The sequence below is a fragment of the Zophobas morio genome, unplaced genomic scaffold (assembly GCF_036711695.1).
Source record: "Zophobas morio isolate AGI-343-1 ecotype UQ-CSIRO unplaced genomic scaffold, CSIRO_AGI_Zmor_V1 ptg000029l, whole genome shotgun sequence".
Lineage (NCBI taxonomy): Eukaryota > Metazoa > Arthropoda > Insecta > Coleoptera > Tenebrionidae > Zophobas > Zophobas morio.
Window position 1 is genome coordinate 10,105,019 of NW_026972134.1, and position 25,018 is coordinate 10,130,036.

At 33.4% G+C, this 25,018-nt stretch overlaps 1 protein-coding gene and 1 non-coding gene across 2 annotated transcripts; one reads left to right on the plus strand and one right to left on the minus strand.

The window, feature by feature from the left end:
- Positions 1-4,328: 4,328 nt before the first annotated feature.
- On the plus strand, positions 4,329-24,492 carry LOC135137596 (uncharacterized). The gene is made up of 6 exons (XM_064067284.1): positions 4,329-4,486; positions 6,108-6,517; positions 15,090-15,237; positions 15,638-15,849; positions 21,780-21,913; positions 23,115-24,492. The coding sequence occupies exons 2-6, from the start codon at positions 6,418-6,420 to the stop codon at positions 23,457-23,459; spliced, it is 939 nt and encodes a 312-aa protein (XP_063923354.1). The 5' UTR covers positions 4,329-4,486; positions 6,108-6,417; the 3' UTR covers positions 23,460-24,492.
- Positions 9,657-9,730, minus strand: Trnas-gga (transfer RNA serine (anticodon GGA)). Its single transcript has one exon. It is a non-coding gene; the product is annotated as a tRNA-Ser (tRNA).
- Positions 24,493-25,018: the final 526 nt, after the last annotated feature.

The following is a 25,018-nucleotide window of genomic DNA, read 5'->3' on the forward strand; positions in this document are numbered from 1 at the left end:
CAACCTTCTCTTGTGTCTTTCCTTTATAATATGTATACCTTTTTGTATAGAGATAAATTATTATCATTTTCTAAACAGAACTTTAAAAAAAAAAACGGCAAAAAGATACAAGAGAATGAAATTAAACCAATTTAAAAAAATGAAATATGAAGTAGTTCATATTTGGCGATTGTATTAAATCGATAATATTTCGAAACTACTGGACTGAATGTCCTGAAATTTTATACGTATTTTATGAATATCATCTGGATGCTAAAACGTTAACCAAAATTTGTTTGCTCATCCCCCCTAAGAATTTGATCACATTATCTCAAAATTTTGTTGAGTAAATATTGTTTAAGTTTAGGAAATAACATTTTATGTCCGTCCGTCTGTCCGTCCGTCTGTCCGTCCGTCTGTCCGTCCGTCTGTCCGTCCGTCTGTCCGTCTGTCCGTCTGCCCCCGGATTTTTATTAGACAGATAATCTCCGAAAGTACTCGACCGATTGTTGTGAAATTTTGTACTTATATTAAGAATATCATGTAGATGGTAAAACGCTAACCAAAATTTGTCTAATCATCCCCACCACTAATGCGATGACGTCACTTCAAAATTGTACATAGTAAATGGGTTTTCAATTGTATAAAATAACATAGTCCTACACATGTAGTTTACAACTCTGAATCGACTTTTCACCCGAAACGTCCAGATTTTTGGAAAAAAAATCAAAATTATAAAACAACATTTTGAAATTTAATTTTTAATCTGCTAACCAGAATGCTTTGAAATGTTGCAGATGTTTTAAGGCTATAAAGAGCATCATAAATCTTTAGTCAAAAAATATTTGCTTATCCCCTCCAAAAACTTGATGACGTCAGCTCAAAAGTTTGTGGAATAAATCATATCTAAAATGTACAAAATATGATGAGTCTGTACTTGTGATCTATCACTCCATTCATATTTTTTGGATTTGCATATACAGGGTGACTCAAAAAAATTAATGAATGCGTAAATATATTTTATTGATTTAATCAGGAACTACAAAACCGAATGCTCTGAAATCTTGCAGATGTTTTAAGGTCATAAAGAGCATAATAAATGTTTAGTCAAAATATATTTGCTTATCCTCTCCAAAAACTTGATGACGTCAGCTCGAAAGTTTGCCGAATAAATCATATCTAAAATGTACAAAATATGATGAGCCTGTACTTGTCATTTATCACTCCATTCATATTTTTTGGATTTGCATATACAGAGTGACTCAAAAAAATTAATGAATGAGTAAATATATTTTATTGATTTAATCAGGAACTACAAAACGGAATGCTCTGACATCTTGCAGATGTTTTAAGGTTATAAAGAGCATAATAAATGTTTAGTCAAAATATATTTGCTTATCCCCTCCAAAAACTTGATGACGTCAGCTCGAAAATTTGCCGAATAAATCATATCTAAAATGTACAAAATATGATCAGTCTGTACTTGTGATCTATCACTCCATTCATATTTTTTGGATTTGCATATACAGGGTGATTCAAGAAAATAAATGAAAGCGTAAATTTATTTTACTGATTTACTCAGGAACTACAAAACCGAATGCTTCGAAATCTTGAAGATATTTTAAAATTATCATAAGCATGGTAAATTTTTGATCAAAACGTATTTGGTCGTCCCCCCTAAAAAATTTATGACGTCACCACAAAATTTTGCTGAATAAATCCTATCTAAAATGTACAAAATATGGTGAGTCTCTTCTTGTGATTTATCATTCCATTCAAATTTTTTCGATTTGCATATACAGGGTGACTCAAAAAAATTAATGAATGCGTAAATTTATTTTATTGATTTAATCAGGAACTACAAAACCGAATGCTTTGAAATCTTGCAGATGTTTTAAGGTTATAAAGAGCATAATAAATTTTTAGTCAAAATATATTTGGTTATCTTCTACAAAAAACTGATGACGTCAGCTCAAAAGTTTGCCGAATAAATCGTATCTAAAATGTACAAAATATGATGAGTCTGTACTTGTGATTTATCATTCCATTCATATTTTTGGATTTGCATATGCAGGGTGACTCAAAAAAATTAATGAAGGCGTGAATTTATTTTATCGATTTAATCAGGAATTACAGAACCGAATGCTTTGAATTCTTGGGAATATTTTAAAGTTATTATAAGCATGGTAAACTTTTGTTCAAAATGTATTTGTTCATCCCTCCTAAAAAAATTGATGACGTCACCCTTAAATTTTGCTGAATAAATCCTATCTAAAATGCAAAAAATATGATGAGTTTGTACTTGTGATTTATCATTCCATTCATATTTTTTAGATTTTCTTAAGAGGTGGTTCAAAAAAATTAATGAAGTCAATTTATTTTATTGATTAAATTAAAGGCAACACTTATTATTAGTATTACACCCCAACCAACCCAATTTGGTAGACACAAAATTTGTTAAAGGAAAAACTCGGTTGAAACATAAGGGTAGCACGCTTATTTACATCGACTTTAACATTACAGACCTGCATTTGTTTTATGCGCTCACTTGGTTCCGCGAATGTGAAATAGACATGTTTATAATCAACCAATTGTGAATTTTACCGTCAAGAATTAAAATAAAACCCAATGTTTTATATAATAAGCGGAAGTCGAAGCAATAAAACCGATGGTCGTTTTGTTTACAGTTTCTCTGTTTGACTCTCAAGTATGCTGTTACGCCTGTCATCTTAAATTAAGAATGTTTATACATACACGATTTTCAGTTGCCTCTGATACGTATACGTGAGTAAATTGTTTCGTTATTTTATTGATTATTACAAATCAATATTCAAAACGACCCAATTCATTTTCCCGAAAATTTGAGAATATAATAATTTTATTCTTAGTATTACACTACATCTATCCCAACTGATATACGTGTCTTTGCAAAAATGTTGATGAAGTCAGCGCAATTTTTTTTTAAATTCCCACTACAAGAATGTAATGAGAAAAAAAACACAATAGGCATGCAGTCGTCAAGTTTCCGACAGCGAGGGAAGTACTGTCTAAACTCTTTAGACCAATTTTTTACCTTGGACATCCAAATTTTTCGAAAAAAAAAAAATCCGACCGTAAACAGGAAATATTTTAACATTACACGCACACTTATTTGGTCAAAACTTCCCTCTATTCTGAAGTATAATCAAACAAATTCACTCTACTTAGTAGTTTCGAAGATTCTTTGTCTAATAAAATAGCCAGAAGACTATAGAGAGACTGACAGACAGACAGACAGACGGAAAAAGGAGACTTATTTTTTCCTCCTGTAGGGATTATGAAATGCCGAGAAAATACAAATTTCCCTTTTGTCGGATGCACCCTGTTACAATACTTTCTTAGCTTACGCTCGGGAAATAAAAATATTTACTAGACCAATTATTGAAAAATAAAAACATATATATTGAGTGGAATTGTTATAATTTTTTTAACTAAGTAAATTAGTAAACGTAGACACTTGCATAACGCACACTCGCAACTTAATTGTGGAATATTCGCCTTCTGAATTACCAACCTTGACAAATAATAAATTTATGCTTGAGAGTGCGTTTAAATTATGACAACGAGTATAATTCAATAAACAGCTTTCTTGTATTCCGTAGAACAACACAACAAAATTCCTGTTTACCGGTACCTTACATGCCTCGAAATATTTACAGTCGAATTATCCATACTCAACGTGCATATTCACGTAAACACTTCAGACGGGGGAGCATTTTCTTTCCTATCCTGTTATTATCTTTCCTGACTGCCAACGGGTCACAAACAAATTACAAAATTATTTTAAAAAAGATCGTTTTCCATGAAATTACGGCGCTGGGAAACTTTCTAAATAGATAAGGCGTGAGTTGTTTTTTCACCATCTCAGACGATGAAAAATGTTGAAGTTATGATTATGAAAGTGAGGTGACGGAGAAGTAAACAGACATACTTTAAAAGGTTGAAATTTCGATGTAAGAATAGACAGGTCGAGAAATTAACAAACTCCTGCCACCCCTGCCGATTCACAAATTTTTTCTATCGTTAGACTCAACGACAATGTTATATTTTACTTTTTTGGTCACATACATTGTAGCAACAAATTGGAAAACACGACTCCATTCTTTTTGTATATTTGATAACACTGACACATTTTTGGAAAGGGCTGAATCTACTAGATTCAAAATTGAGATAATAAAGATATATGCGGTATTTCTAGAGTTGGTTATTTCGACTTTATCAGTGCGAGGTACAAAGGGCGTGCGCTGAAACCTGGTGAAGGCCCGACGTTGAACACTCGGCAAACCCTCTTTTAGTATCAGCCTGAAGTTCTCGCGGATAACATTGTTGACGAACGTTTTTAGGGACACGCCCACCATTTCGCGCTTTTTGTGCCTGATGAAGGAGTTCAACTTCTTCCACAGCGCGCGGTCGATTCTTTTCGTTGTGTTGCGATAATTAAAGTACTGTTTCATTTAATTATTTCAAGGTAAATATAAATTTTTCTGTTGATAAAAAAATTACAAAAAGGAACAGATGCACTACGAAATCTGGCAACTCAATTTTTTGTGATTTTAAATTTTATCTTTTTCAAAAGTTCGCAGTTTTGTTAACTTTACATTTTGATTTTCAGTCATAAAAGAGAGGAATTTTAACAATTTTTTTAAAATTTTAATTTATGTGAACAAACTGAACTGCAAAAAATTAAATGTGTATACTAGACGATTCGGTGTGGTCTTCGTACCGATTTGACTTAGAAACTATTGACAGATAGGTATATGACCTGTGATATCCTACCTATGTCAAATTATTTGAAAATCTTACGATGATTTAAAAATGATTATATTATAATTGTCAAGTATTATCTAACTAAATGAATTGTACAATTTTTTTAAATCTGTTTGGCTGATTTTTTCTCATAATTGTGATGAAATGAGACAATATTTTAATATACCTACACGTGAAGAAAAAAAAATAAAATCAAAAAGGTAAAACGACACATTCTTTTTCTTTTTATAAACTTCAAAAATATTATACCAGATTTAATAATAGTTATTAATTAGTGAAATTTTCATCTTTTGCAATCGTAACTTAATAAAGACAGTTCTCTTTTTAAGATTTCGGACCAATTTAGTGCAAAACTTATTTGAGGGGACTGATAACGTCAAAATAAAGATTGCGATAGTTTTCGTGCGGAGAGTTCGTTCACAGTAGCCGTAAATTTAAACAATATCTAGCTTTTCTGATTAATAGAAAGAATTATTGTTAATTAATGTTTACAAAAATTCTTCCAAAAACTCAAATAGTTAACTTTTTGTTGATAGTTCAATTATTACCGCTTTTTTTTCTACAGATACGTACCAGCATAAATTTTAAGTTTTCTTTTTAAACTGTTAAATTAAGATTTGTTAACAACTAACTGTTAACAAATACCGCATTGTTTATTTAGCAGACTTTTTTATACAGAATTGTCCTTAAGAAATATTGATTCGTGGAATGAAACAGATATATTCTCCCGAAGTTACAAGAAAGGATAAACATATTTTAATAAATTTCTTTAAATAAATTTAGGCATGCGAGTAACTTCACGTTAAGACTATTCATTCAATAAATTTTTGAGATGACTATTCATTTTCTGGGGAAATTATAGTTAACGTTTTGTAATGGTTTTAAAATAATGGAAAGTTGTTACGTAACTGTTAACGTAAATTGTAAATCTACTTATAATAGTTTAAATTTAAACTTTTTTTAAGAAAACCAATATTGATTTTAAAAATGATATTTATTTAATGTTTACAGTGGTTAGAATTTTCTTTTCTTTTGTTTTTGTCTGACAGTTAATGAAATTTAATGTTTTCAGAATGAAATTTAATTTTATTTACATGAACTAAAGATTTGTTATTCGTATATATTTCTATGGTTATGTAATAAAAATTTTATAAGAGAAAATGTCATGATAATTACCTATTACAGAATTAAGGCCAATATATAATAGTGCTATTCCGTTCCTCGAGTTTGACTTCTTTCGGATTTTGAATACAAAGTAGCTTTAGCCGCAACCACCATTCTCGCAAACTTCACCAATAACATCAGTCAATCTTTGATTTCAGATTCTTCTCCTCGTGTTCCCTTCATGGAAACAAAAAGAAAATCGCCGAACAGGGGATAACAATCTTAAGACATGTTCATCTGTAGAAGGCATAAATAATAAACAAGTCAAGTCTTGGCGGCACCGTGATAAATTCCGACTTTTTGACTTTTATGTAAAAAGTGGGAGTGGTGGAGTGAATAATATATGAATTTCGGGAGGCCCCAGAGTAACCTTAAGTGTACAGTGTATGGTCCCTTGCGTCAGACTGTAAAAGTGAATAATGCACTAAGTTGACAGAACACCGGCAGCAGGAGAACAACTCGGGCCTAATGAGTGCGGGACACTGTTTGCCGATTAACTCGGCTCTTTCTCACCCGCTTTCCTCGGGCATTGTTTCATGTTTTCTGACGTTGCTACTCCTCAACACCGGTAAGCTAGGATTCTTACGCATTATTTATTATTCTGCTCGTGCCGGAGTCTTTATTCTTGTTAAAAAGGCGAGCTGAGATGCGAGATCGAGCTGACTGTGCTGGATAATTCGAGATGATTCTAAAGGGGTGATGAATTAACTCGTTTGCGTCTAACAATTACGATACTCGAGAGCTTTAATAAATTTGTAATAACGTTCTTTAGGATGCTTTATTTCAAAGGAAATGATTTAAAAATATGAATTTTTATAATATTAGGGTCAACTCAAATAAAAAACACAGTTAGGTTTACTATTCTTATTAGAAACTTAACTGCACAGTGGTGTGGAAAATAATAGAATGATAGATGACGATGATGATGATGATGATAAACAAAAAATATAATAGTAGTAAAAAAAAATTAATTCAAAGTTGCTCAGACAGAACTTTTTTCGCCTTTGAAGCACGTTCAAACAAGTCCAACTTCTTGGATAAGTTATAGGTAAAGGTTATTCTACATATTTAATTTTTTCTGTAACAACGCCTTTACATTAAAATAAAAAAAAGTACTATAAAAACTTGAATAATATGTTTATTATTCAAGTTTTTATAGTACTTTAGTACTTTTTTTTAACGTTACACTTCAAATCACATTTTTTTTACACTCATAATTCACTAACTAGAAGGGACGAATAAAAGTAGCTTCCAGTCGAGAAGTAAAAATTGTTGCTTGTATTTTACATATTTCAGAAACATGAAGTGATAAAGAAATTTAGTTGGCAGATTTGGATTTAGCACACCAAAATTTTTTAAATACGCCTACAATGTTCTTTAATCAAATGTTGTTGCAAACAATTTTGAAATTCAAAATGGTCTAAAACACTATACATATTACTTTAATTAAAATAGAGAGTGATTTGGATTTTTTAATGAGTTGATTTTTTTCGTCACTCTGCTCGTCAATCTTTACTGTATGTCATGTGCATCTCTTTTTTCCTTTATGACTAGTGGATTCACGAGCTGTTTTTGTATATACATACATACATAGCATTCCTTAAGAAGAAGTTCTGTAAGCTGACAGCAATGGTGAAAACTGCGTTCCGAAATTTCCATAAATAATTGAAGTATTGAGTTTTAAAAATCCGTGAGGAAAAACTTCACCTAAATGCTAAAAGACGATAATAAATTAATTTAAAAAAGCCATAAGTTATATAAAGTCTGTTAATATTGGAGTTATTATATATATTTCCTTTTACTTCTTTTCGGAGCATAGGGCCTCCACAAAGCATTTCCATTGTTGTTTGTCTTTGGCCATTCTTGTGAGCTCTCCCCAACTTCTCTCTTTGTTCTTTCTCTCTCAGTAATTCTTCTCCAGCTGGTTGCTGGTCTTCCTCTGTTCCCATCTCCTTCCTTAGTCCACTTTAGTTGTTTTTTGTTGTCTTTCTTTAATGCGTGGCCTATCCAGTTCCACTTTTTTCTTTTGGTTTGTTCTCTCATATTTTTTTGTTGTATTAGTTTCCATAACTCTTCATTTGGTTTCTTTCTTGGCCAGTATATTTTCAGTGTTTTGCGTAGACATTTATTGATAAAAATTTGTATTCTTTGTTGTTGTTTTCCTGTCATGAAACATGTTTCACTGCCGTACAACAAAACAGATTTTACATTGCTGTTAACGATACGTAACTTAGTGTTTTGCGTAATATGTGGCGATGAACAGATGTTCCGAAGGCCCCTTGTGCTTTCCAAATCCTTTACTTTATGTCTACTTCCGTTCCTCCCTCCATGCTGATTACTCGTTTACTTCCTTTATTTCTCGTTGATTCAAGAGTAATTTTTCTTGTGTTAGAATTTTTCCCCTTTTCATTAGCACTGTTTTATTTGCATTAATTTTCATTCCCACCTTAGCTGCTTCTCTTTCAAGTTTTCCTAACATCCTTTTAATATCTTTTTCGTTGCTTGACATTAAGCAGATATCGTCTGCGTAGTCTAGCTCTGCTAGTTTCTTATTGTGTAGTGAGCTCCAGCTTATTCCATTTCTCCGGTTTATTGTTTCGCATGGTCCAAACAGATATTGAAAAGTTGAAAAGTAATGGAGATAGTATGCAGCCTTGCTTGACCCCTTTTTTATTTTTATTTTATTTTATTTGTTAAATATCCCTTATCTTCGACTTGACACGTTTATCATTTTTTCCGGGATACTCTTCTGCTTTAATATTTTCCACATTGCTCAATGATCTATGCTATCGAATGCTTTCTCAAAGTCCACGAAGACCAGGATCAGGTTTGCGTTTTGTTCGATTGTCTCTTCTATTATCATTCTCATCGTTGCAATTTGATATATACAGGATCTACCTCTTCTAAAACCAGCTTGTTCTTGTCTCAGACTATTGTCTATTTTCTGCTTTATTCGTTGGTTGGTTATATGTGCCAGAATTGTATTTGCTGTGGTCAGTAGGGTCATTCCTCTCCAGTTCTTACATTCTTTTATGTCGCCTTTCTTGGGTAATCTTACTAAGTATTATCCCATTGTTCTGTTCTTTTAGTATCTCTTCGTTTGTCCAGATATCCTCTATTAATGGTATTAGTAGTTCTGTTGTGCTCACTGGGTCCGCTTTCCATATTTCCGCAGGTATTTCGTCAGCTTCTGGTGATTTGTTATTCCTCATGTGTTTGATTGCTTCTTTAGCTTCCTCTCGGGATGGTTTTTCGGTACTGATATTCAGTAGCTCGCACCTTTCCTCATTGCCGTCTATGATTGCTGCTTCTGTTTCCATATCTCCTTCTTCAAGTAGTTCTATGTAATATTCCTGCCATCGTTTCACTTCTTCTTCAAGTGTTGTAATGAGTTATTGTTTTTGTTTGTCGTACAATGGTTTATTAGTAGCTTTTATTGGTTAATATTTTCATTATTTTATATAAGTAGTTCTCTCATATTATTCTTCTTTCCTTTTCTTCTCCATATAACCTAGCACTCCCTTTGCTGCTTCTTGTATGTTTTCTTTTATCTCTTTCCATCTACAATCTATGTTCTGGCGTTTAGTTTTGATTTGTTCTAGTCGGACACTCCATTCTGCTTTGATATCTATTTCTTTTAGCTTTTATACGTTGAATTTTTTCCTTCTTAGGGCTTCTTCGTTTTGTAGGTAAGCAGATAAAAATGTTGTGCCTCGGTGGGATTCGAACCCACGTCTCCTTGCTTTCCGGGCAGGTATGCTGACCACTACACCACAAGGACACTTATCTTTACTCTGCTTACCGACGTGCTATTGTGCCGCCAGTTTCTTTTTACGACGCATATTCTCATTCTCATTTCAGTAATCAGTAAGTGTTGGTCACTGCCCACATCTGCTGACCTTTTGTTGCGTACATCTAATAAGCACCTTCTCCACTTACTGCTTATTAATATGTGGTCAATTTGGTTTCGGGTTTTATGGTCTGGTGAGATCCATGTTACTTTGTGATGTTTTTATGTGGGAATAAAGTGCCTCCGATTACTAGGTTGTTTTCTAGGCAGAATTCTATTAATCTGTTACCATTACCATTTCTTACTCCTATTCCGTGTTTGTTCATAATTTTTTCAGCTCCTTCGTTATTGTCCCCCATTACTATGGTTACGTCACCTTTGTTGATGTTTCTTATCACTTCTGATAATTCCTCATAGAATTTGTCTTTCAGGTCATTTTCTGCTACATTTGTAGGTGCGTAACACTGTACAATTGTAATTTTCCTGACTGATTTCTTCATTCTTCCTGTTATAATTCAGTCCGAAATGGTATTCCATTGTAACATACTCTGTCTAGCTTCACGGGATAGCAGGATACCTACCCCACCCATTCTTTTCTCGCTTTCCTCTTTCCCTGAGTAAAGCAAGACGCTGCCATTTCTGTTTGTTATTTCTCCATTTCCTGGCCATCTTGTCTCATATAACCCTAGCATCTTGATATTGAGGAGGTCCATTTCATGTATTATCTGCACCAGCTGAATTGCCTCTAACATTGTTCTTACGTTCCAGGTTCCTATTCGTGTTTTGTTTTTCATTCCAAAGATTTTGTTGTTTTGCTTCGTTTTGGTTTCGTTAATGTGTAAATTTAAGGTGAGTGAGTCATCAGCTCTCTGCACCCGAAAGTCCTCTTCCTTTTTTATTCTCGTTTGTTTGTACTTCTTCTTCACTGACTGTGGTTTGCTCTATTGTTCCATTTCTCTCCACGTTTTGTCTATTACTATCATCTCGACTTCCATTTCCTATTCCATTCTCATTGTTTTTAGTTTTTTGGATCTTTATCTGGTTTGGCCATTTCTAGCCTTTTGTTTGCGTGGTACCATTTCATTATCTGTCCATTAACATTTAGTTTCTGGTATTCCACTTTTATCTTCGCGCCTTTTCCTTTTTCAATTCTGGCCACATCCCTGATGCATTTCTGGATCCCTCTTTCCGTTTTTGATAGCTTTGAATCAATAAATATGACCTTTCCCTTTAGTTTTGCTTTTTCTTTCAGTATTGTTAATTTGTCATTCCACTGTTCCATTTCAATTATGTATCTTGCCTCGTCGATCTTATATGCTCTTCTCACCTTGGTCTTCACGCAAAATAATTCCTCCATCTTACTTTCTATTGCTACTCTAAGTTCTTCCTCCGTTCCTTCAGCCATTGTGACCCCAGTAATTATCAAGTTGTTTCGTATCTTCTCTTTTTGTATTTTCTCTCATTCGCCTTAAGGTGATCGGTTGTCCAGAGGTTTTATGGGATTATGAACAATTTTTAATAAAAAGTTCAAATAAAAACAAAATTTCAAACATCTGCCCATCATATAACTTAAATTTCATATTACTATTATTATTATTTTTTTTTTTGTAAAGACTGTGATATTACAGTTTAAAAATTTAATTAAACGACATGGATAGTATGATGAAGGTGTTTTTTTTGATTCTTTAGCTGTGATATAACACATACCTACTTAAAATTTATTTTAATTTGGTTGAAATTTTGTTAGATAAAGTGTAGGTGATAAAAACTGGTTATTGATTCTTATTAAGTATTTGATTTACAGTTACACCGAGTAATTAATGTTTCCAATGCAATGCAAAGAAGTTCTTTGCGAAAAATGTTCCCTTCGTAATCTCTTGATTATTTTCGTGTTCATAATGTCAGTTGATTCATGCTCAGCATTATAATAAATTCAAATGGGCCTATATATAATAATAATTATGTAGGCAGTTGTTTCGTAGTAAATGTATTTTTCGACGTACTTTTTTATTACGAAGTATATTCTCTGTGGAATAAATTATATTCTATTTTGCTTTATAAAATATTTCAGCATGAAATTATTCCAGAAAGAAGGTGTAATTCACTGTTTGCACAACCTTACTCAAACAAATCTACATTCGCAATAAAGTTCTCAGAGCAAACTTTACAAAGAAAAGAAGTCGGAATGTAAATAATATAAACAACTCCTATTTGACGTTTAATGTAATATGAATTTTTAAATTTTCAGAACGAACTCAAGTAAATACAAAGTTCTACGAGGTGGTTTATATTATAGTTTCACCAATTTTACCAATGTTTTAATATTAAGTTTGTATTTATAATACATGGAACCTATATACAGTGCGGTTTTAAAATCAACCCCCCCCCTCCCCTTCTTGTATCTTTGAAACCACTATACCTAAGTAAGCTTTGAAATTTAGGCATACAGCTTAAGTAATCAAAGGATGCTCATGGCGGTCACAGCGATGCGTTGTGACCTTAAAATGTCAAAACTATGACACATTAATAAAAAAAATTAAGTGGTGTGTGGGGTCGAGTGACCCCTTGTTTGAGAGTTTATTTCATACTACACATGATAACGAAGTTTTAAAATAGGAATTGATAAATGCATCTTAAAAATGGGTTTTTTGAACACTTTTACTTAAAATAAAACAAGTTTTACTTCAGTCAAAAGGTCCAATGTGTTTAATAAAATAATATACAGGACTTAAAGCTTAGTATTCACAAAATTTGCTTTCTTTAAATAGAACCAAGACGGTATAAAATTACATATGCTTTTTATTACTAAAAATTAATATTCAGCTTTGTTCGGACAATAAATACCGCATCTACCTCAGCGTTTCCAACACAAATTTTGAAATTTTCATCTGACGTGTTTTAAGACGTGTAAGTGAAGGCAGCTCTAGAATATTTTGCAAGCGATTACAGGCATTTTTAATTGTCTTTTTTAAACACAAACTGATTGGAACTATACATTTTGATATTTATTAGGAATTGTTGAAAAATTATTTAATCCCTACCTTGCTGGCCATGTTGGAGATCCAGTTGTTTCCGATTCCCAAATTTCGTACCCAAAACATCGTATTATTGATATTCGGGTCTAGTTGGATGTTTTTTTCCGAATAATTGATTTTGCTCTTTAAATTTTATAAACAAAAACAAAGGCAAAATTCGAATGCTCTGAAATGTCGCAAGCATTTTAAGATTGTCATGGTAAATCGTTAACCAAAAATTATCTGTTTAAAATGAGTCAAATATTATAAATCTATTGTCTTTATCTTGTGGTTTTTCACTGCATTCATATTTTTTAAAATTGTATATCCAGGATGACTCAAAAAATGAATTAATCAAGCAATTTATTTTATACATAAAATCGTGGGATCAGTTAACTCCATTTTTCCAAAAATTTGGGAATACAAGACTATTATTATCCGTATTACATTGCACCTATCCAAACTGATATGTGTGACCTTTTAATTTATAAGTGTGATGATAAAAAAGAATTAAAAAAAGAGTGCGTCGACCCAGGGACGCACGGATGGAGTTTTAACTCGCGTTGTAAATTTATATAAATTAAACACGTATACGCGGCGAAGTCACAAATTCTCTCTTAAAAAATAATAAAAACCAAAAATATGTTACATTTGTATTTTTTGACAAAATGATGATTAATGATGATGATTCAGTAAATTAAAGTAAATATTCATGTATTGTCAATTGTTGCTCATTAAAATATACTTTTTTATTTATTTATCATACAGAAATATCATAATTAATTATTATAATAATATTGTATAAAAAAATTAATCTACAATGTGTAATTTACCAACTAAAGTAACAAGTAAATATTTATAAATACTAGAGCAGTATTTATAACTTATTCGATTTAAAATACAAATTACTGTTCAATCATAGCGTTATCGCCTTTGATATCTTTATCCCTATCATTTAATAGAGTTATGTTATGATGACTAAAATGAGTGATATAAGTATCAGTTCTTAAATGAGTAATAAAGCGTGTGAAAACGGCATCAATTATTGTACCTAATTTAGTCGTTGGAACAGTCAAACGAACGCATTTTATTAAATGGTTTATTTCTCGCTCACTCTTTCTATAGCGCGGCGATACATGCCTATGTTCAGACTCAGTTCAAACCCGTGTCGGTGTCCTCGACACTGACACCGACACCGAGCTCGTAGCTCGAACTCGACATCCTATCCCGGCGTGCGTCGTATACGTGTTCCATAATACGAAACGAAATGAGTTAAAAATTCAATAAAATTTGCAGAATGAAATTTTATAACTTTTCAAAGAAACTGGATTGTTTGGTTTTGCATTTTGGGAGCGAGGAAAATTTGTGTAAATAACGGTTATATTTTTTCACAAAAATTAGTAATGATTTAGTTGTTTCGTCTTGTAAAACACGCAGTAAAAAAACTAGAATTTGAATTAAAAATAAAAACCAGTGACATCACAGTTCTGAGTTCATCCACCAAAAATTTTAAAATTACTTGCAACTCTTGTGGAAACTACTGTTTGCATTTCACAAATTCTGTGAACTGGTTTTTGGATATTTTATTATTGAACATTTGATTTACAGCAACCACATTTATTCGTTGATAACTTGATAACAGTAGACATTATTATAAATTTTATTTATGCTAATAGTTTGATTAAACAAGTGTAAAAATGTGATTTCCCACAAAACGTTAAGTTATGTTGTAAATATTAAATCATCAACCATGTTTTGATGCTACCAGTGAGGTTTGATGTAACGAGAGAATTACATATTGATAGGAACACTACAATATGTTAGCTTTTGCTGGCAAAACGAAATAGCGAATACGAAGCAGTCCACCCCATACATAAAAAACCGACTGAAAAGCAATATACCAATCCAGAAGAATGAAAACACCTCATTGATTCCAATAGTGTATCGGCTCATATCCTGCGGGTTTAATGACGCTTGTAAGAGCCATTGGAAGAGCAGAATGTTTAATTTGTTTAGATCCAACATCCAGCTATTCGACGAATCGTTTCATTAATGTATAGCCGTTGTTTGCCATCGGATTACACTAAATTGGTATACTGCACACGTTTTTAATTTATCTAGATGTTAATACAGTGTCGGTTGCACGCTACATTTTTTATTCTCTTTTACGTAGTTGAGTAATTTATATTTGATACGAACGAACGCCCACATCCAGACCTAATCTCGATTTTAACGAGATAATTAGTCCAATTCGCCCGCTTTTCTCGGGTTCATCCCGAATTTTTTCATCGAGTGCTAATATACTTGTGTCGCATTTAAACTTTCCTGAATTCCAGTTGAATCAAGTGCTTTACGACTGACCCACATGAACGCGCCTCTTGTAGCAGATTTTCGGCAGGAAATGGAACTTGATTGCAGTTTTGATATGGGCGATGAGATCCTGTATGCTGTGAAGTGGTACAAAGACGGCCACGAATTTTTTAGGTGGGTTTTTCTAATGGTTACATGTAAAACGTAGGAGTATTTTTTTTTTGTATTGTTCAGAAATTTTAACCTCACTTTAATTTTCAATCCTTGATAATTCGAATTAATCTTCATACTATCAGCGCTCAGGATGAAACAATTATACAGCGCTGAGACAATGTTTTATTCATTCAGGGCGTGGAAGTTTGTTTATATTTATGTACTCTGCTTTACAGTTTTAGAACAATTTGCGTAATTGAAATTACGATTCTTTTCTTTATTAAAGACCAGACCAAATTTTAATTTTTTTAACTAACTAACTTTGAATTAGTTAGTATCGTGGAAAAAATTTAGTAACAAAATTAACAGAAAGTCTAACACCCCAAATTAGGTGAAACTTACGTTTTGTTTTTTTTTTCAGATATACCCCTCATCATCAACCCCATACTAGGTCGTTTCCCGTCCCTGGAATACATCTCGTTTTTGATGGAATAAATTGCAGCATGGTGCATTGTAAACTTCGCCTAAAAGACCTGACAAGGGATCACAGTGGCGGTGCTTATTGTTGCGAAGTGTCTAGCGATGCTCCAACATTTCGGTTAGCGTCGAAAACACACAACGTAACCGTAGCAGGTTAGTTAATAGTTAAACAGCTGAGTTTTTTTTTCAACTCCAAACAGTAAACAGTTAATGTAAATCAATTAAATTCCCTTCCGGTGCATCTAATGTGCCTAATATGAACTTTTATTCACAATCGGTTAGTAATGTGAAACTTTAAAACTTTTTAAAAGTTTGGAAGTGAGCTATTACATACTTCACTTCAATCTCAAGAGATGGAAGTGAATGTTACTTTCCACCCTAAAACGTTACGTTTGTGTAATTAATGGTAGATGGAAATCAGCGATTATAAGTGGATACCCTGTGCTCAAGACTTTGCCACTTTTTGATTGCTACCCCCATTTTCTTTCACGTTATTATCACCGGCCATTACCTTACGACGAGTGGACTATCCAACTGTCTCTATAACGTATTGTTACGATTGACGGACGAATAATAAATCGGGTGTTGGTAAAACTCAAAAAAATTTATTTCTTTAGCTCGAATTACAACACTATCTATTGCGACGAATATGTACAGAAATTATTCCGGCGCCCTCGACTGTCTTCACTGGATGAATGAATCCATTACCTACGGTCGCCTCTATTTAAACCCATAGTCTCTGATCGAGATCCTTCACGAACATCCATCGCGACTCCGCTTCGAGACTCCCCTGGACGCCGCTTCGAGACGCTCCAGACCTGTCTTTATGCGCCCGCCTCTCGGCCGTCAACAGCGATGATTCACCCATCAGCGCCGTGCGTACGTCCAGAAGGCTCTCGACCGCCATAGGCGTCGTACTGGGGCGGCGTAAGGGTGTATTTCGTAACACTGCCCCCCTCTTCAAATCCGATCGTCCCGATCGGAAGCGTCTTCGTTGTTTCCTTCGTACCGTTTTAGTCGATCGAGATGAAGATCGTTCATCTCGATCGACTAAAACGGTACGAAGGAAACAACGAAGACGCTTCCGATCGGGACGATCGGATTTGAAGAGGGGGGCAGTGTTACGAAATACACCCTTACGCCGTTTACGAAGGTTTCTGCTGCCAGTCTGTCTTGGAAGTCTTGCGGAGCTTCAGGATAGGCGAGGTGTACCAAACGTTTAACATCAGCCGCAAACTCCTGAAGAGATTCACTACTCTTCTGAATCCTAGATTTAAGCTGCGCTACGAAAACTTGCCGGAGGTGTTCATCTCCAAATCTGAGTTCGAGGGCGGTCGTCAAAGCGGTATAGTCCTTCTGGTTCTCTTCTGATAATGTCTGTAGAATCTCCAGGGCCGCACCTCGTAGTGCTACTACCAAAGCGGTCGCTTTCTGTTGGTCATTCCAGCTATTCGACAAGGCCGCAGCTTCAAATTGCTTCTTATAAGTAGTCCACGACGTCTGCCCATCGAAAATAGGGGGTTGAACTCTCACCGGACTGAATTCTGCAGGGGTCGCAATTGTAGGTCGTGGTGTTTGCAACCTTTCTTCGAGCTCCTTGATCTTGTTTTCCATTTCATTTCTCACCTCGTCCACTTCATTTCGCACGACTTGGAGGATTTCGCTTCGGCTGTTCAAAAGTGTAGTTTGCATAGCTTTTAAATTTTCTTCCATTATTCTTTGATTTTCTTCCATTATTCTGCGATCTTCTTTTCTATTTTCTTCCATTATTCTTCGATCTTCTTTTCTACTTTCTTCCATTATTCTTTGATTTTCGCTCAACATTTTCATCATTTTTGTCAGTTGTTCCTCCATGTTGGCTGTTTGCGCTCTTGTGGTAGTCGGCATAAAATTTTCTTCTAGAAACTTCTAGAGCCTTGACAGATGTCAATTCTCGAAGCCAATGTCAGGTGATGAAAGTCTAATTCCGTTATTCCACTCTTACCGCGGGAGAGAATTTTCTCGAAAGTTCACTTTGTTCCGGTCTCCCCTAGTAGCACCAACCAAATTCGAATCCCGATTTATTTCACAATTAATCCCACTTCTGACACCAGTGTTACGATTGACGGACGAATAATAAATCGGGTGTTGGTAAAACTCAAAAAAATTTATTTCTTTAGCTCGAATTACAACACTATCTATTGCGACGAATATGTACAGAAATTATTCCGGCGCCCTCGACTGTCTTCACTGGATGAATGAATCCATTACCTACGGTCGCCTCTATTTAAACCCATAGTCTCTGATCGAGATCCTTCACGAACATCCATCGCGACTCCGCTTCGAGACTCCCCTGGACGCCGCTTCGAGACGCTCCAGACCTGTCTTTATGCGCCCGCCTCTCGGCCGTCAACAGCGATGATTCACCCATCAGCGCCGTGCGTACGTCCAGAAGGCTCTCGACCGCCATAGGCGTCGTACTGGGGCGGCGTAAGGGTGTATTTCGTAACAGTATCATTCCTTGTATCCACTGTAAAATGGTTATGAAGTCAAAGTAGTAAACGCACTATATCTTCTCTAAAACATTTTGCTTTATTGTGAGATAATAATGAGACATGATCTAATATAAAATTAAAATTATATTAAATTTTTGTCTCAAATACAACATTAACCATTGTAATTTTCATATTTTTATAAAACTATAATAATTATTTTTAAACACTAAAAAATATGGGTACGTTGGATTAGATTTAGTTTTTTTTCTTTTGTTAAGAAAATTAATGCATTTTACTTTCCGAGTGTAAGCTAGGGGAGTATTATAATAGGATTTATCTGGCGAAATATGAATTTCATGTTTCTTCGACGTTTCATGATCTATTAGCAATTTTATTACAATAATCTCCGAAACTACTGAACTGATTGTTGTGAAATTTTATATGTATTTTATGAATATCGTATAGATGGTAAAATGCTAACCAAAAATTGTCTGATTGTCTCATTCACCAATAATATGGTGACGTCTTCTCAAAACTTGGCCTATTAAATGCTATTTAATTATATAAAATACACCTCTATATTTGCGATTTATGAATCCGCCTTGATTTTTACACTATACAAAATTTTTTGAAATAATCACAATTGTACAATGACATTATTTATGATTTACTTCCCGAGCGTAATCTAGGAAAAAATGTAATAGGGTCAATATGATGAACGGCTTCTTTCGTATTTTTTATACATCTCATGACCCCTTAGAGCACCAACAATTTGATGACGTCAACTCCAAAATTTACAATAGCAAATTTGTTTTTAATTTTATAAAATAAGATACTTCTGCATTTGTGGTGTATGAATGAATCTTTAAATTTTGCATATTAAATGCTACATACTTAAATTTAAAAAATAGTGATATACCTCTATACTTGTGGTTTATGAATCCGCCTAGAATACCCTAGGTTTCAAAATTTTTGGAAAAAAATCAAAATTGTATAACTACATTATTGACAATTTAACTTTGAAACTGCTCTGAAATGTTCCAAACTTTTCAAAATTATCGTCAGCATGATAAATCGTTAACTAAAAAATATCTGTTTATCCCCCTAGAAAATTAAATTAAAATTTACGCAAAATATCATGAGTCTGGATACATATATTTAAAGTTCTTAGTGCATTCCTATTTTCCCAGAATTGCTTACACAGGGTTACTGAAAAAAAAATTAATGAATGAAGTAATTTATTTTATTAATCAAGAACGACTCACATCATTTTTCAATTTTTTTTGTAATGCAGGTAGTACGGTTATTCGAAGGTGGTTGATGCCAAGGGGCACAAGGGCACGTGCTCCCCAAAATTACAACCACTACAAACACACTGAACATAGCAAAATAGTAATTTTCAATATTTAAAAAATTATCCGAAAATTGGTGTCATAATTTTATCAAAACTATTTTTTTTATCACGCTCCATTTGTATAAAATGCATCAAAACTTAGAGACCAAATCATGCCTCATTTAGACGTTTTGTTTACACTGTTGCCATGGAAACCATGCGTCTAGTCACTGTATTCATCTGGAATCGGGTCCTGCTCGAATAGTGACCACTACCAGTGGGATTACATTTTCATTCTGCTAGACTGAAATTGTTTGATTTTAAATAAAAATAATGAATTCCGTTGAATATTTAATAAAAAATCATCCTCTGTCTTACTTGGTGAAAAATTTAGGGAGAGTCACTTCCGATTTATTAATAACAAAAAGTGTTCATGACAAAACGAGAGACTTTCATAGATATTTTAATAGAGGTAACACGTATGATAAATATTCTTGGATGTACGATTGTGAAAAAAATAATAAATTGTTTTGTATGTGTGTCTCCTCAGTAATGATTTAAAACCAAAGGTATGTGGACAACTCCTGTTTTACTTGTCCGTCACACAATTTCTTCTATTAATTGGTAATACGAGCCTGTTTTATATCTTCATATTTAACTAATCAATCAAACTGTGTCCCCCCATTTCAAAAGGTCACGAGCCGCCAGTGCAAATTGATGTACTTATGTCTCCTTTAAATTTGTTGCGATTTTTATATAAAATCAATTTACAGAATTGATGGGTTTCAAACTGTATAAAATAACATAGTCCTACAAGTGTAGTTTATGTACGCGTGTTGTATTTTTAGCAGAAACGTCAAATTTTTGGAAAAAAATTCAAAATTATGTAACATTTTGCAATTGGAAAACCGAATGCTTTGAAATTTTGCAGATCTTTTAAAGTTGTCATAAGTATGATAAATTTTTAATCAAACATATTTGCCTATCCCCTCAAAAAATTGATGACGTCATTTAAAAATTTTGCCGAATAAATAAAATCCTCTCTGAAATATGCGAAACATTATGAGTATGGCTCGCAATTTTTAAAGTTGCTTATACAGGTTGACTCAAAAAAATTTAGAAATGAGTCGATTTATTGTTAATCAGGAAGTGCAGAAATCTTGCAGACATTTTAAAATTATCGCAAACATGGTAAATTTTTAATCAAAATATATCTGTTTATCCCCTCCAAAAAAACTGATGACGTCATTTCCAAATTTTGCCGAATAAACCATATTCAAATTGTACAAAATATTATGAATATATACTTGTGATTTACCAACGCTTTAAAGGTTTTTGAATTGCTTATACAGAGTGACTCATAAACATAAATGAATGAGTCGATTTATTTTATTGATTAAATCAAAAACGGCTCACTTCATTTTTCCGAAAATTTGGCAGTGCAATACTATTTTTATTGGCATTATATTGTACCTACCTATGCAAATTGATAGTACATATAAAATTTCGTTAAGAGTAATACTCATTTGTAACATACGCCCAGCACGCTTCTCTAGATTTATTTCGTACATATTTTTATTTTAACTTACAAGAATTCTCTTAAAAAAATTAAAATTCGCATGATCAAATTTTATAGTTTTTCAGAAAAGCTGGATTTGTTTTAATCTACTTCAGGAGCGAAGGAAGCTCTGTCGAAATAATCTTCGACCATGTTTTTTATTTCATAGTGAACTTATCAAGTTGTCATACTAATAACAATAATAATAATAATAATAATAATAATAATAATAGTTAAGAAAATAGATCTGCTCATACTGATCAGCGAATATGACAACAAAATTTTGAAAAAATTATTTTAAGTTGTGTGTTAATTTTTTTCAATCAGCATATTGTTTCTGACAAACGTATGTGTATATTTTACAATTTTAAAAGCACAGGGATTAATTGTTACCTTCCGTTAGCCTAAACATTGACCGTCGGTTAACAACATTTAACTAACAATTTCACCCTCACGCAACCACCCATAAAATTTCGTTAAAACCTACACCCATCGAAACTCTCATTCGACATTGGACAAATGTCTCATGTCGCCTCTGAACTTTCAGAGAACCAAAGTCCAGATAACGTAAAGTCTGTCTACTTTGAACGCATTCGGAAACCGCCAAGTGCAGAGAATCCCGCAAAGAACGCCCATTCGAGACGGGATTATATTACCAGTGTGATTGCATTTCCAGTTTTGTCGATGGTAGTTACAGTTTCCGATTTCTCTTTTATAGCTCTACCACGGGAAAATCCTAGGATTGAGAGCTTAACAACGTCTTATGCGGAGGGCGATACTGTGGAAGCCAAATGCGTTTCGGATCCTGCTGACCCCACACCAATACTGTCCTGGTACATCAATGGATTCGAGGTAACCAGCTTGCTTCAAAGAGCATTTATCTTTTTACACTGAAAAATCGTAATTTCATTTGAGTTTTTTGTTGGGTCGTGTAACGTTGGAGTTAAAATGGACATCAAGAATTTAATAGGGTCTCAGAAACTTCTTCCAAGAAGGTTATTTCAAGTTCACAGAGTGTGTAGTTAACTGTTGGATACTTTTTTTTTATTTCGTAAAACTTGTACAGTTTTCAACGTGCACGAGGTAGAAGGGTTTAGGTAAATGGAACACACTCGTAATATATTATTTAAATTGTCGAAGAAAAAATAGCAAGACTGAGCGGTTATGGTCCCGTAAGGGAGACAGTTCAGTGCGCTACATGGAAATTTATGACCGCTGTCAATTCTGAATATTGTACAAAAGTCTATTCCACCATCTTTCTTTTGTACTACACCAGCAAATTCTCTACTTATATTGGAAATTTTATTTATTGACCTTCGATCGGCGTCGATATTATAGTACCTATTGCCTATAAATTACTGTTGTTATTACCTAGTTTTGGGTAGCATACACGATCAATAAAATTTACACCATAATCGGTTTTTGTTTCGGTCCGAGGAATACTAAAAGAGAATACGGAGTTCAATCTAAATCGATAGACGATTTATGCAGAAAGGAACTTAAAGGAAAGTTTTTTTAATGCTTTACGTTAACGTTGAAAATGTAAATTGAAATTTTATGCAAAAATCTTTAAAAGGTTATTCCATTGAGAGATATTGAGGCTTATGTTTTAAAATGGAAACGATTAAAGTGCATACTTTCTGTTTGGCAGGCACTAAAATTAAGTAACTGGAATATTTCACAATTTATTCGTGTTTCATAATGTTTTAAAATTAAGAAAATAAATAAGAAATAAGTATTCTTTTTAATTTCTGGCGAGTTTAGTGTATCTGGGGGTATCTAAAACTCCACGAATTTCACTAATGTCGATTATTAGAAAACTGGAACGTTCAATGTATCGTAAGGCGGTGTGTTTAACAAAACAAACACGTCCTCAAGTTGGCGTTGGACGAGCAAGATGTCTTCCTTATCCCTACAGTTGTGCGTGACGTCAAGTGCCAATTTGAGGACGTTTTTGGACACGCATAACGTTTGTTATGCCACAACCATTTACTAATAATCATAAACTTGATAATATAAAATAAATACTAAAAGCACAAACTATCTATTTCAGGCTCCGTCAAGGTTTATAGGAGAAATGACAAGTTCAGAACCCGATAGTTTGGGTCTCGCTTCTCGTTCTCTTACTTTACGCCTCTTGGTCGAACGAAAATACTCCCGTGGGGACAGTATAGAGCTCCGCTGCGTGTCCTCACTACCAGGGGTTCCCCTCTCGCCACAGGAAACAACGTTAAAAATTCCCATGAGAACACCAGACGCCCAAGTTATCAACAACCAGAAACTTCATTGGCTCACCTCACCGTCGGCAGCTACCAATTTCAGAGTTACTTGGACCTGGTTAGTTATCGGTGTCGTACGATGGAATATGAACATCGTACTAATAAATGGCATACGATAAGTAGTGTGAGTCACGGACTGTGAACGATGTTCGTTAAATTACCTAAGTGTGATGTGTGTTGCGGTGATTTGAAAGCAAGGATTTTTTAAAAGGCGACTTCTTACAATTTTGGTAGGAAATTCTAGTTAATTCTACAGGGAGTAACAGAAACAGATGGTTTGTTATGTATATACATACATTTGTAAGTTTGGAAATTTGTCGTAAAATATCACTTACTCATCTATCTTTGAAAAACAGGTAGGTACTAAGATTATAAATAATATATTATAGCAAGTGACAAAAAAATCTTTCTTCACCGTTTACACTTATCAGAGAAGTTATTTGGTCGAAATTAAGCTCAATAACAAACATCTCCGTATCACAACTTTGAGTGTCTCTTGGAAATATCCTGTTGCACTTTGTGTAATAACAGCATAATTATATACGACTACGTATTATTATTATATTAGGAACCAGAATGTTTTGATGTCGCATGGTTTAAGATCTTAGCATGATGCTACAAAACCGTAAGTATGTCAAGATTTTATTGTCTAGTACATCATCAATTATGGCACTTTCGTGATGCTTGACATAATTTTTGCTATTTGTCTAAATCTTAAACCATAAGCAAGCATAATATTAACATTCTGCATCAGTATCATCTTGTGCATATCAAAAAAATGTGGTATTGCCACTTTAAATATATATAAAAATTACACAAACATGAATATGTATTTTAAAACTAATTATAAAATTTAAAAATTTGGCACCCTACTAAGTTTAAAAAACGTATTATTTTTTTTTATAAATGTAAGCGGCCTTAATTATCATTACGGTATGAATAACCAAAGAGTTAAAAAACATTTGAATCAAATTGTTGCTCTTATTTTGACTATGAAAACGCAAAAAAGCACTTTCAGACTAAATTATAATACTCCAACACTATACCTTTGTAAAAGCACACATTAGATGACTGTTATTTGTGATAATAAAATACAAAATGTTATCGTGAATTATCACTTTGTAATCAGTGTGAATGTAATAATAATAAAGATTTTCCTCTGTAACGCATCTTGTTATATCCCACCTTTAAACACAATCTGGATTAAATTGAATGACTTCTTGATAAGAGATACAATTATTCATTGTATCACGACTATGGATACCCAATAAAGACGAAAATATAGGAGTAGTATATTTTGAATTTATTTTTAGAAATAACATTAACTGACAACGCGTATATGTTTACTGTTTTAAATGCATTGGATGTAACTGTTAAACTTACTGTTTTCACTTGCCGAACGTAAGCTGAAAAAGTATTGTAACAGAATCCACTTAGCGTTTCGTAGCCCCTAGATTATGGAAAAATAGGTCTCCCGTTTACATTTGTCCATTGTTTGTTGTGTATCGTCGGCAGTAGCGAATTTATTAGACTGATTACCTTCGAAACTATCGGATTGAAATTTAGATGTATGTTAGGAATATCGTGTAAATTATCATTTTCAAGATTTTACAACGTAAATATTATTCAAAGTTTCGTAAATTCACAAACTTCTATATCTGTGGTTTATGAGTCAGCT

Bases quoted from the DNA above. Each gene is read 5' to 3' on its own strand.
- LOC135137596 (XM_064067284.1), top strand. From the start codon at position 6,418: ATGAGTGCGGGACACTGTTTGCCGATTAACTCGGCTCTTTCTCACCCG. The intron at 6,518-15,089 runs GTAAGCTAGGAT...CCTGAATTCCAG, and splicing joins GTTGCTACTCCTCAACACCG to TTGAATCAAGTGCTTTACGA. The intron at 15,238-15,637 runs GTGGGTTTTTCT...TTTTTTTTTCAG, and splicing joins GACGGCCACGAATTTTTTAG to ATATACCCCTCATCATCAAC.